This window comes from Myotis myotis, unplaced genomic scaffold, assembly GCF_014108235.1.
Source record: "Myotis myotis isolate mMyoMyo1 unplaced genomic scaffold, mMyoMyo1.p scaffold_m19_p_7, whole genome shotgun sequence".
NCBI classification, from domain to species: Eukaryota; Metazoa; Chordata; class Mammalia; order Chiroptera; family Vespertilionidae; genus Myotis; species Myotis myotis.
Window position 1 is genome coordinate 89,447,192 of NW_023416379.1, and position 13,127 is coordinate 89,460,318.

Here is a 13,127-nt window from a genome sequence, read left to right on the forward strand (position 1 = left end):
GGGAGATGGGCTTGATGGCTTAGTGGGTCCCTTCCATCTCTAAACTCTGACTCGCCTTAACAATCCATCTCGGGATCACTTAGCCGAAGAGAACGGGAGGGAGGAAGGCGGGGAGACAAGAAGGAGAGAGAATCTGACTCTTCAGCTTGGATGACAGAGGAGAGGGAAGCATGTCCCCCCTCACGGTGCCCGCCCCAGCCCTTCTAAACGCCCCGGGCTTCACGGGGAGGGAGCAGCAGTGAGGAGGGGGCCATGGACGAGGGCTTCTCTGCCTGTGCTTGAACTAATCCCATCCAGGAACCAGTCCCGACCCGACCCCAGGGGTGAGGCCAGATGAGGTCAGTCAACCAGGACCTCTGCTGTGCTGGGCTCCGGCTCCCTTGGGAAAAGCCTTCTCAAGAGGCTTGGTGCTTGGGGACCCCGTTGTTGGGCACAGAGATCAACTCCAACTGACACTGTAGATCCCCGAGTCACCATGGGCTTGTGGCCATGCCCTGGTGACTCAGGTCCCCCGGGGGCTGCTGGGACCTGCACGTCCAGCCCAGGGCGCCTGGAGGGCTCCTCTGGGGACGTTCCCATAAGTGCTTCCCAGAACTTCTCCTGTGCCCCACCCTGGCACCCAGGCCTCCCCACACCGGAATGTTTGGAGCCTGATTCCTCCCTTTCCAGCCCCTGCCACCTGGATGGCCAGCTGCCAGCATCCAGAGGAAACAGCTCGCTGCCAATGCCCCATCCGCCCCTGCACAAACACCCCTCTTCTCCTGCTGCTGCAGGCCGACATCTACCCAGCTGAGCCCATCAACACCGCTCGCCACCCCTTAAAAGAATGTCTTCTGCACTGAGTGGAGAGGGGGTGCCAAGGGCCTGCCTGCCAGGACGGGCCAGGTGCCCCAGGCCACGCCATGGAGCCCAGGCCCGGGTGCTGAGGAAGGGGGAGTGGACGCGTGTAGCCCCGCCACGCGCCAGCTCCCTGCCCAGCAGAGTGTGTGTAGAGTGTGTGCTCACAGCTGAGACGGGGACATCTGAGACAATGGTGGCCTCTGTGCAGCAGCCATTAACTGGGGGTATGAGGGGAGAGATGGTAAACTGAGGCACATTCATGGGCAGCCACCCCAGGGACTGAAGGGGTCTCTTGGACCCCAGCAGGAAACCGGACAGGACCAGGGCTCTCCAGTGTGCTGGCACCGTGCCTCTGTGCCCATCAGCCGCGGCACTTTTCCCGAACCCCCGCTGCGGTCCCCTCATTACACAGCATCGGTTATTGGGAGCTACTACATGCAGCATTTTCCATGGATTATTTTAGTTAAATTTCACAGCAACCCTGTGAACAGCTCCTGGCAGAGGGCCCCGAGGTGCGTGGTATTTAAGTATTTCTCTGGGCCCGGCTGGCCTGGCTCAGCGGTGGAGCCAGGTCACAGTTAGAGTCCCGTTAGGGCACATGCCCAGGGTTGCAGGAGGCAGCCGATCAATGATTCTCTCTCATTAATGTTTCTATCTCTCTCTCCCTCTCCCTTCCTCTCTGAAATCAATAAAAAACTATTTTAAAAAATATTTCTCTGGGTCTCAGCCAGGATTTGAACTGATTGGGGCTGACTCCAAAGCCAGTCTCCAACCCGCCGCCCCTGCCTCCCCTGACTCTCTCGGCCATATTTGTTTCTGCCCCCACCACCCCCAAATCAGGTGGGAGGGCCAGCACCACACCTTCCTCACCTCACTTGTCCCGAACCTGACACAGTGCCCGGCATATAGTCGGTACTCAGTGTTTCTTAAAGGAGCCGAATGAATGAATAACGAATAAGCACCTGACGTTGGGCTCCTTGTTACTAGGTTATTAAGATGGAGCCACAAGGACACCGACGCAAGTGTGGACCTGTTCCAGCGCTGCACCCCTAAGTTCACCCCCATCCCTGCCTCCCACAGCCTCTCTGGCCGGGCACCGAGCCAGGCTCTGGGGTTGGGGGTGAACTGGTAAAGCTCATTCACCACCATCTGCACTTGGGGAGAGAGGCAAGGCGATTGCCGGCCACACAGCCAGGCAGTGTCAGAACGGGGCCAGCACGCAGGCTCCGGAGTCAGAAAACAGGAGCTGCCACAAGTTCACCCAGGCCACCCCTCCCTGGGCCTGCTCCCCGCCCATCGGCCGCAGATGCTGGGCAGCCACACAGGACCAATGCCTGGGCCATCTTTTCTCTTTGGGTCACAAGCACCTGGCATTGTCATGGCAACCCTGGGCCTGGAGGACAGGCCTCGGCCCAGGAGCCACGGGTGCCTTTGTGGCCCAGTGATGGTGACAGGTCTGTCCTCATGCCAGGAGCTACAGGGCCCGAGACGTCTCCATGAGGGTGTAAAGGTGCACTGGGTGGGGCCTCCTGGACCCCAAGGCAGGAGCCTGGGAGAGCCCCCGGGAGAGGTCAGCAGGGATCTGGTGATCAGGGGTCAAGTTATTTGCCAAGAGCAGAGCAGGGGTATGTGCCCGTCCCTCCCTCCTTCACCGCTGAGCCGGGCTGGGGAGGTCGGCGAGGAGGGAGGTGACAGGGTGACTGGGCTTAAAGGGCTGGAGTCAGGAGAAGTGACTGAGACAGGGTCCAGGTGGTGGGGAACCATTGCACAGGTGCGTGCAGGTGTGGGGGGTGAGCGTGTGCTGCCGGCAGGGCTCTGGGGGAAGGGGAGGGATAAGTGGGAAATGGGACTGGGGGATCGAGTGAGAAGTGGCAGGAAGGAGCCCCATTCTCTCCTCACAGGCCTCTGCCCCCCTGCCAAGCACACGTGGGAGGGGATACCCGCCACCCTGCCCATCCCCCAGAAGGTAAAGCAGCAGAGCTGTGGGCCAGGTGGCACACCACCCCTCTGGCCGTGCCATCCCTGCAGGGAATGCCAACCCTCTGAGTGTCCCCTACACCCGCCTTCCCTCCTTGCCTGGCCCACCCCATGAGGCTGGCCAGCCCTCTGAGACCTGCCCTGATGATGGGCAAGCACCTGGTTATGGGCCACCCTGTGCCTGGGGCTGCCTCCACCTCCCCAGTCCCAGCAGCCCTGACGCATGCGTAGGCTCCCTCCCACAGCCTGCGAGCTGTACCACCTTCTAGCCAGCGAATGGGGGCGATTCATTCCACTTGGTGCAGACTAAATTTTCTCCTCTGTAACATGGGGGTAACATCTGCTACGCAGAATTGGATTCAGTGAACCCCCTGAGCACCTTATACACAGCGAGCGCTCCGGAGGTGTCTCCCTCCCTTTTAGAGATCCGAGTCCACGCCCTGTGACCATTATTTCCGCCTTTTTGTAGACGAGGAAACTGAGGTTCAGAGTGGGCCTGTCACTCACCCAGTGTCACACAGCTCACTAAGTGATGGGGCCTGGACCAGAGCGGAAACCTGATGCCATTGCCCACATCCTTCATCCTTCCTGCTGCATCACATTGCTTCTTTGGGCACCTCATAGATCCCTGAAACTCCAAGGTCCCCACCGCTGCTCCCCTCGTCCCCCACGCCCAGAGCAAAAGTACAATTTGCATGAACATGCAGACCTCTGAGCTCCGATCCCGGACTCAGTGACACCGAAACCACATGGAGAGCTGGGTCTTTGACGAACAGTGTCCCTGGGTCACCTGAGCTCCGGCCCATTGAGGCAAACCCTCACCTGGAGTGACCTGGATGCAGTTACCAGAGGCCTCAGTCTCCCCCCAGACTGTGGGGAGGGGTGCCTACCTTCTCTTCCCTGCTGGGGGTCAGGCCTCTTGTGGAAACTTCCCCAGGCGGCCCTGTGCTGCCTGTGGGACTCTTATTTGTTTTCTCCCCTGGAAGATGTGTGTGTGTGTGTGTGTGTGTGTGTGTGTGTGTGTGTGTGTGTCGGGGCAGGGGCGGGGGGAGCTGTGAGATTTGTGATCTCCACTTCGATGGCTTGAAGGTGTTCCAGCTCTAGCACAAAGCTGGGTACTTTGGAGCAAGCAGCCTCCCCCAGAGACCCACAGACACAGACAGCCCCCCTTCCCAGGAGCCGGCCATCCCAGAGGCTGTAGTCCCATGGGGTCTCCAGGAGAGGGTGTGGGTCAGCTAGAACCCCTCCTCCCAGCCCAGCAGCCAGAAGGCCACGGGGGAGCTCCCGTGTGGCCCAGGCTCTGGCCTGCCTACAAGAAGGGCAGCTGGCTTTTTTCCAGGCAGAACTCACTGGAGTCCTGGCCCTGCCACTCTTTCCGGGCCAAACCCGGCATGTTTCTTAGTCTCTGACCTTCAGTCTTCTCAGGTGTGGAACATGGGGACGTCAAACCCGAATTTTAGCAGGGATTTTGGGGGGAAGAGGCTGTGACAATGAACTGAGACAGTGATTATTAAAGCCCCAAATCTGGGCGTGGACACGTCTGTTGAGTCACCTCATAACAGTCTCACCACCTGTTCACTCAGGACTCCCTTACCGTGAGGCTGGGTCATCCCCAAACTCACAGATGGTTAGGTATGCCTGCACGTGTGTGTGTGTGTGCGTGCGTGTGTGTGTGTGTGTGAGAGAGAGAGAGAGAGAGAGAGAGAGAGAGAAGGGGGGGTAGGGAGGGAGAGAGAGAGAGACCCACACACAGAAAACTGGGTTTGCTAAGTAGGGGTCTGAGCTGGAAGACTGTGGGGGTCCCCACTGAACAGCTCCAGAACACCGAGGGTGGCAACCTAGCAGGGTGCCCACACCCCTCCTCAGGCCTTACCTCGTTGTTGACAAAGCAGTACAAGATAGCCACCATCAGCCCCTGGAAACGAGAGGTGTGTCAGCAGGGAGGAGGTGGGAGAAGGCAGGAGAAGGGGGAGACGGGCGGGGGCGGGGAGGGAGGCGAGCATCCTGCAGATGGCCCTGGTCCCCAGCTCCATGGGCCTCCAGCCACAGCCTTCCCTGCTCAGACTGGGAAGCCCAGAGCTGGGGGACTCCTCTCCTCTCCTTTCTGCAGGGACAAGAAGTCCTCTTGCCCAGGTGCTCCAGGAGCCCTTCCATCTCCCTTAGAGGACAATGGGCCCCAGAAAGGAGGGACCTCTGACTGTGCGGATTTCCCTGGCCCAGCCCCATGTTCACTCAGGAGACACGTGCTCCAGAACTCGGATCTGCGTGTGTGTGTGTGCTCATGTGTGCATCTGTGTGTGTGCATGTGTGTTTTCGTGTGACTGTGTGTGAGTACATGTGTGTGTCTGCGTGTGCCTCTCTCTGTGTGCATGCACCTGTGAGTGTGTGTATGTGAGTATGTGAGTGCACATGCACGTGTGTGTCTCTGTGTGCATGTGTGTCTGTGTGCATGTGAGTATGCATGCACATATGTGCATGTGTCTACACGTCTCTGTGTGCATGTATGTCTACACATGTGTCTACATGTGACTGTGACTATGTGTGCATGTGTGTCTCTCTGTGTGTGCATGCATGTGTGAGTGTGTGCATGTGAGTATGTGTGCAAGTGCACACAGAGGCCCGCATGCTGGTGGCCATCGCATGAACTTCCTGAGAGGCTGGGACCAGTTTCTTATGTTCCTACGCCCCCACTGACACTCGTACCCCCGCAGCAGCATCTGCTAATACTGGTGGAGAAGACCAATTCGTGGCTGGGTGCCCACGGCTACATCTGGAAAGGCTTCGTGTCAATGTGCTTATAGAAAAGACTGGCCTGGGCATCGGGGCACCTGGGGATTCCAGCTCAGGCTCGGCTCCAACCACATAGCCTGGGCAAGGACCACTTTCCTCCAGGCCTCGCTGCCTGCTGCCTGCTGCCGGCTGGCTGTGCCCCACCCTCACTCTAGGACGTCACAGGGAAGGGCCCCAGCCATGCTCACCTGGAAGGAGGTGAAGGAGAGCTCTGTGAGCAGCTTGATGAAGCGCAGGGTCCCCCGGGCGTGCTCGTCCATCACGAACGCAAAGATGACCTCATGGGTGCCCAGCAGGGGGATGAGCGTCAATGTGGACTTGGCAAGTCTGGGTGGGGAGGTGGAGATGTCATTCTGGGCTCTCCCATGAACTCTTCTCCCTTTCTGTGCCCCAAACCCCCATCGAGGCCTGGCATCTGGGTCTGTCACACTCCCACCCCAATACCCTGGGACAGGCTGCTAGGAGGGAGGAGGTAGCGGCCAAACCCCCCAGAGCCCAGGAGCTGCCCAGATACAGGGAGGAGGGCAAGGCGTGGGTCCCAGGTGGGAGAAGGTCCTGCAGCCTTAAGCTGGGCACCCAGGATCCGTCTCTACGGGAAGGAGGGCTGAGGGTGCCCGGCAGAGCCGGCGGTCACGCACCTGCACTTGATGTCCGTCTTGCACATGAGGTTGGCTTTCAGCTTGGACACCACGATGCAGATGACCCGGACAAAGATGAGGAAGTTCACCTGCAGGGCAGATGGGAGGGTGGCCGGAGGCCTTGTCACGACACACTTCCCCTGTCCTCCCCAGCACCCCCCAGGCCACCCCCACACTGCCACTCACCCCAATGGCGAAGAGAATGGGCAGCCGGATAATGAGCCAGTAATTCATGTTTGAGTTCCTGGTCCAGCAGCTGGAGAGGGGAGACACACACAGGCACCCAATGGAGCCCAGACCCCAGAACAGTGCAGGCACAGGGCACAGAAGTACATGTGGGCATCAAAGGGACACACACAGAGCCACACAGGCACTGCCACCGGGAGCTACCCAACAACCACTCTACAGACCCACACAAAGGCCTTCCAGCCACACACACACACACACACAGCAACAAACACACAGAGCTACGTGAGCCCATGAACACAGGCATGTGTGTACCCAGAGCCAAACACAAAGCAACAAACACTTCATTCAGCTCTCACAGAAGAACCTGGAAGGGGCACCACACTCCCCACAGGCCCCGCACCATTCGTCTTCATACAGTCCCACGGAGGGTGGACAGGACAGGGCAGGAGAGAACTAGTCGTAAATTCAGCTCTGGCCCCTCAGTTTATCCTCCCAACAGGTCCCAGCCGCAGGCCCCAGGGGCCAAGGACCACACGGGGTTTGGGGACAGGGACGTCAGCACACTCACCCCGAGGAGCAGGGCACTCACCCCTCGTCCTCATAGAGGTACTTGACAATGCCCCAGGGGATGACAAACAGCAAGGGAACACCTGAGAGCAGAGGGAGAGAGAGAGGGGAGAGGGGCTGGCAGGCTGGGGCCACCGCACGCCCACCCGGCAGCCTCTCCTTCCTGGCCTCCCCCTCCTGCAGCCCCTCTCTGAGCCTGGCCCAAACCACACTTCCCAGAAGGTGTGGAACGAGGCTGGTCTGGGTGCATGGAGAACAGGCGGTGGAGCCACGCCCCCCCCCCCCCCCCCCCGACTCCTCAGCCTTCCTCACAGAGTGGGCCATGGGGCAGGGACCACATGCTGCATGAGGTGGGAACAGGCCAAACCTCTGCTGCGCTTCCCCCACGGCCTCAGCCCACACGCCCATCTCAGTCCATTTCTTCAGGCACCGGACGCCCCGGCAGACACCTGTTCCCTGACCACGCACACCTGCAAGGCGCTGGGGAGAGCCTGGGGTGGGAACAGGACCTTGATGCTGGCAGCCCAACTAACTGCACAGTGTCCCACAGCCACGAAAATGGCAACAGCGCTTTCTACTGAGACTTGATGGTGGTGGCAGCTCCATCAGGGCCCCAGAGGTCCCCACCTCCTGGCATCCACACCCTGGTGTAGTCCGCCTTGTACCAGGGCTGGTCTGGGTGACAGGATGCACAGCAGAAGTGATGGCGCGACACTTCGTAGATCAGGTTATAAAACAGCCGTGAAAGGTTAGAAAAGGCTTGTCTTGGGCTTTCTCGCTCAATGAGGTCACCTGTTGCCATGCCACGAGGACACTTAGCCAAGGCAGAGGCCCCTGCGGCAGGGAATGCAGCCTCCACCCAGCACCCAGCAAGGCCCTCCGCTTCCTGCCCTCCGCCTCACGCGTGAGCTTGGCAGTGGATTCTCCGATCCCGGCTCAGCCTTGAGATGCCAGCTGCCCTGACTGACAGCCGGACGGCATCTGTCAGAGCCCCTCAGCCAGAGGCCAGCTACGGTGAACCAGATTCCCGGCCACAGAAACTTCAAGGTAACAATTGTTTCAAGCAGCCAAGCTGTGGGGTCATTTGTCTGCAGCGAATGGCAATGAATGCAACTGGTTTCCAGCTAGAGCCTCTCTCATTTCCAGAGCCTGCGCTCAGCTCACCGGGAGCTCGGTGTGTGTGTGCTGACTTACAGACTGTCCATCCTCACGCGACAGATGGAGAAGGATCGGCTCGGGAGGCTCAGGGGGGGCTGCAACCCCACGCTCGTGCCAGTCCCCTCAGTGGCTTCTGCACTAGCCCCTCCGTGTCGGCCTCGATGGGTGCCCCTCTCGGGGCTGGAGATGTGGGTGTCTGAGACAGGCAACAGGGTGCATAGTAAGGTGTGTGGACACAGCTGTGTGTGTGTGTGGGGGGCGTGTGTATGCATGTGTGACTTTGGGGGGTCTCCCCCAGGAGCACGCTTCCAGGGCAGGATGCACTTCACAGCCTTTCCTGCCACCATCATCCAGGTCCTCATCATGTGCTGTCCACTCAACAGAAGCTGCCGAGTGGCTCGCATGTCTGCAGCTGCTGTGCGTGGAGCTGCCGTGTGTGGAGCTGCTGTGCGTGGAGCTGCCGTGTGTGGAGCTGCCGTGCGTGGAGTTGCCGTGTGTGGAGCTGCCGTGCGTGGAGCTGCCGTGCGTGGAGCTGCCGTGCGTGGAGTTGCCGTGTGTGGAGCTGCCGTGCGTGGAGCTGCCGTGCGTGGAGCTGCCGTGCGTGGAGTTGCCGTGTGTGGAGCTGCCGTGCGTGGAGCTGCCGTGCGTGGAGCTGCCGTGTGTGGAGCTGCCGTGCGTGAAGCTGCGGACAGGCATGGGGGGAGCAGAGAAGCCCACAGCTTCCTCGGAGAGCTTCCTCTTGGCCATTCATGTGAACACAATAGACTTCTCAGCATCATGATGCTGTAATAACAGGCTTTCATGAGACAGGACGAGGCACAGATGCCTCCAAAGGCTCCAGCGCAGAAGATGCTCAGGGAGAGGAGGATGGATGGATGGATGGATGGATGGATGGTGAGGGAGTCAGTACAGCGTTCAGAGAAGGGAAGCTCTCCAGGCAAGTACGTGTCAACTCCAAGAGCCCTTCTGGGGCACCCCGGCCACCTGCTGTTCTTTTCTCAGAGACCCCACTCCAGGGCTGGGGTTCACTCATGATGCCAGACACAGGGCTTCATTCATTCATCAGCATCTCCTAACAAAGCCTTTTTAAAAACAGGCACAGCTCTGCCGCGTGCAAACATTACACACTCCCTGCTGGCTTCATCTCTCTCCCATTTAGAAAATCAACAAGACAGACTGCAGAGAAAGCTTGAATTAAGAACAGAACCAGCTCCAAGAAGTAATGGGGCCCTTGTCCAACTTGTCTTCCTCCTGCTCAGCCTCCTGGGGGTTGAGGATTAGGGGTGCCCGGCCGCCCATGGGCATGCCTTCTGGGACCCCCCCTCGCTGTGCTGGAGTCCCCACGTTAATTCTTCTGCTCACACAAGTAGCTGCTTGCTGTTTCCCAAGCCTGCCAACAGGGCCAGGCCTCCTGGCATCACAGCGGGGCGCTTGGCTCTCTGTGACTCTCTCTGACCTTCTGCCTTTGTCCCTCTGTCTCTCTCTGTCTCTCCGTATCTCAATTCCTCAAGAAGAGGATGCTCTGATTGGGGAGGGGGGTCCCCCAGGTCCAGCCCTTATGCCCCTCAGACCCTGGGCCCTGAGCTGGGGAGTGAGGTGGTGGAAAGACTGGCACCCTTCCCCCATTTCCCACTCGAGACCTCAGGGCACGATGTGTCCCCACCCACCCTCCCTCACTCACCCCCTCCTCTGCACACACCACAGCGTCCCTTTGATTGTTCCTGTCCACAGGTCGCCATGGTGACGGGCACTCCCAGTGCTGATGCTATTTCCCAGAATGGACATCACCACCCCCTCCCTGAGGACAGCGCTCTCCGCACTGGCCCACCCTAGCTCTCCACAGGCTCTCCAGCTGCCCGGGCCTGACTGCCCTAGTGGGATAAAGAGGCCTTGGAGGGCAGACGGCTCAGCAGGGAGGGGCTGAGCCTTGGTGGAGTGGGAGGCGGGAGCAGGGAGCTGAGCGCAGGGTCCAGGCCCCGCAGAGGCCTGAGCATATTGCACGGGGCAGAGGGGACTGGAGGAGATACAGTGCCAGGCAGGACAGGACAGGGGGGCTCAGAGCCTGGGATTCAGGCGGCTGTTCCAGGGCTGGCCCTGCCCCTGAGGCTCTGCCCCATCTGCACCTCAGTGCCCTCAATACACTGGCCCCACTATTGCCCCCTTAGAGGCACTCTTCTTCACTGGGCTACATGGAGCCGAGTGGCCGAGGAACACCAGCAAGAAGCAGGGGAGTGTGAGAGAGCACAGAACCAGGGTGGCCAGCCAACCTGCGTGGCCCCCTGAGGGGTGGACTGGACCGGGCAGCCTTGCAAAGGCCCAGGGGCAGGAGCCAGCATGGACGGGCCTTCGAGAAGGAGCATGGCCGTGACTGAGTGAAAGTCCCTGGGAGTCGGGACAGCAGTGGTCAGAGCAGCTTGAGGCGGGCGAGTGAAGGGAGGGAGGAGTGGATGGATGGACGCAGTTCTGGTGGAGGGGGGCCCTGTGGTGCGGGCAGGGGGCAGGAGGCAGGGGGCAGGGGGCAGGGGGCAGGGAGCAGGGGGCAGGGGGCAGGGGGCAGGGGGCAGGGGGCCGGGACCCGCAGGCCCTGGAGGCCAGGCGGCAGGGCCTCTGCTGCATCCCTGTGGCACCGGTGGGCTCCCGGAGTAATTCTGCTGTATCTATTTTTCGGTGGCGAGTGGGGACTGGGGGCTGCTGCTGCTGGGGTCCCAGCCCCTGCCCCACCCGCCCCTTTCTCATCGGAATTCCACGTGGCGAGAGGCAGAAGCACAACCAGAAATGTTCCAGCAAAAAAAAAAGACACAGTGGTTCTCGGCAAACTTTTTTGGCCAGAACATTTCCGGCTGGGCTCCAGGCGCATCCGCGGCCCGCCGTCCTCAGCTGGCTTCCGCGACCCCCGGCCTCCTCTGTGACAGAGCCACAGCCCTCTGCCCACCCAGTGACCCCCACTGAGGCCCAGGATCTCCCTCTCCCTCCCGGCCTCGCTGCCCAGGGCTGGCGGGCGTGGGCTCCGTCCCGGCAGGCCTTAGGGGCGGGGGTATTTGAGGACAGCGCAGGGCTGTGGCGTGCGTGGTGGATTTGGCTTCCATTAAGGGGGAGGGTTGTGAAAAGGAGGGAGGGCAACCCTAACCCATGGGCAGCAAGCCCTGTTCCCAGGAGAGAGTCACCCAGGGGCCCTGCCCCAGCCCAGCAGTGTGCTCCGAGCACCAAGGCGGCTTCACGGGGGAGCCTGGAGGCAGGAGTGGAAGCGGCTGAGCCCCCGCAACCCCCCCCCTCGTGCCACAGGTGGGGGTGGGGGTGTGATGGCTGGCGGTGCCTTACCCCAGCCTATGCTCAGGTAGAGCCTGAAGATGCGCTGCTCAGAGAAGACCGAGAGGGCCAGCAGCGTGTACAGGTACACGCCCTCCACCAGGAGCCAGTAGTAGTTGGCCGCCACGCAGTATTGCATGAGCAGGAACACCAGGCGGCAGCTCAGAGAGTCCTGGGGGCAGAGGGAGGGTCCCGGGGGACAACAGCTCTGGCCCCTGCCTCTCGTGACCCCTCCCCCGTGTCAGACTGAGAACTCCCTAAGGGCAGGGGCCGTGTCTCCTGGGGGGGGGGAGGCCCATGATGGACTGCCTCTCCCATCAGACAAGGGGGTGGGAGGGGGGGTTCCCTGAGGACCTGGCCTGGGCAGCTCTGGCCTTTCTCTGTGCCAGGCCTGGGTGGGATGGGGGACACCAGCCTCCACCGATGGCCTGTCCCTCCCCAGGCCCTTCCCGGACACACCACGCACCTGGTAGGAGAGGAGCCCGTCCCACTCGTGCTGCTGGGCAGCCGTGCTGTACATCCACTTGAGGGCCGCGTCCTTGACGAAGACGGACAGTGCTCGGAGGATGAAGGAGGCGAACAGGTTCAGGTGGATGTAGTTCCGGGTGCAGTGCAGGTGTCTGCGAGAGAAAGCAGGGCCTCTGGCAAGACGGCCGCAACCCCCGGCTCTCAGGCTAGCACACCCGGGGCACGGGGCACGTTCCGGCTCTGGGCTGCTCCTGTCCTCCCTCCGAGCATGCCCGTCTCCCCACAACCTTGACAACCCTTTTGTTTCGTTCAAGTCCAGCCTCTCCATAAGCCTTCGGTTGCGTGGTCACTGCACCCCCGCCCACCCCCATTCTGTCCTCTGTCTGTGGCATCTTCTTGTTTGCAAAGTCATGTGTGGCCCAAACGGTGAAGATGCGAGGACCACTTCCGCCAGTGGGGACTTCGCTTCTGCCATACAGGGCACGTGGTAAGGATTCCCAAAGTATTGGATACAATCTCAATATCCCTTCATGTAAAAACGTGTTACAAACTGGAAATACGAGGGCATTTCTTAACACAATAAGGGCTATCTACCCAAACCAGGAGTAGACATCATTCTTAACTGAGAAACTTTAGAAGTGTTCCCTTTAAAATCAGAAAAAAATAAGGGTCATCTAGACATAAGAAGCTATCATCACATCTATTCAACCTTGTACGACAGACCCTAGACACTATAATAAGAAAAGGGAAAAGTGTGCAAGATCTGGGAAAGCCTTGGTTGGCGTGGCTCATCCCATGCACTGAAGGGTCATGGGTTGGATTCCAAGCCAGGGCACATACCCGGGTTTCAGGTTTGATCCCTGCAGGCAACCAATCAATGTTTCTCTCTCTCTCCCTTCCTCTCTCTCTAAAACCAGCAAAACCATATACTCGGGTGAGGATTTTAAAAAAAATAGATTTGAGAATAAAGGAACAAAATTGTTATTATTTATAGATGACAGATTATCTTCATAGAAAATCCAAGACACTTGACACATAAATTATTAGAACTCAGAAGAGCTCAGCAAGGTGATATGTATGTTCATGTACTTCAGCGACAAACAATTAAAAAGTAAAATTTAAAAATTCATTTATAATATTTTTAATTGACTAGCTAGAAATAAGTCTAACAACATGGGCAAGATTGCTAGGAGG

General features: G+C 59.4%; 1 protein-coding gene across 1 annotated transcript in view; it reads right to left on the bottom strand.

The window, feature by feature from the left end:
• The window catches only part of GLP1R (glucagon like peptide 1 receptor), a 32,674-nt gene that overhangs the window by 2,144 nt on the left and 17,403 nt on the right, over positions 1–13,127 (bottom strand). Inside the window, exons 6-12 of the mRNA XM_036318058.1 lie at positions 11,932–12,085; positions 11,478–11,637; positions 7,024–7,084; positions 6,432–6,501; positions 6,246–6,334; positions 5,796–5,934; positions 4,691–4,732 (exon numbers count right to left, since the gene is read on the bottom strand). Coding sequence (XP_036173951.1) covers positions 4,691–4,732; positions 5,796–5,934; positions 6,246–6,334; positions 6,432–6,501; positions 7,024–7,084; positions 11,478–11,637; positions 11,932–12,085 — 715 coding nt within the window. The remainder of the gene's footprint in view (positions 1–4,690; positions 4,733–5,795; positions 5,935–6,245; positions 6,335–6,431; positions 6,502–7,023; positions 7,085–11,477; positions 11,638–11,931; positions 12,086–13,127) is intronic.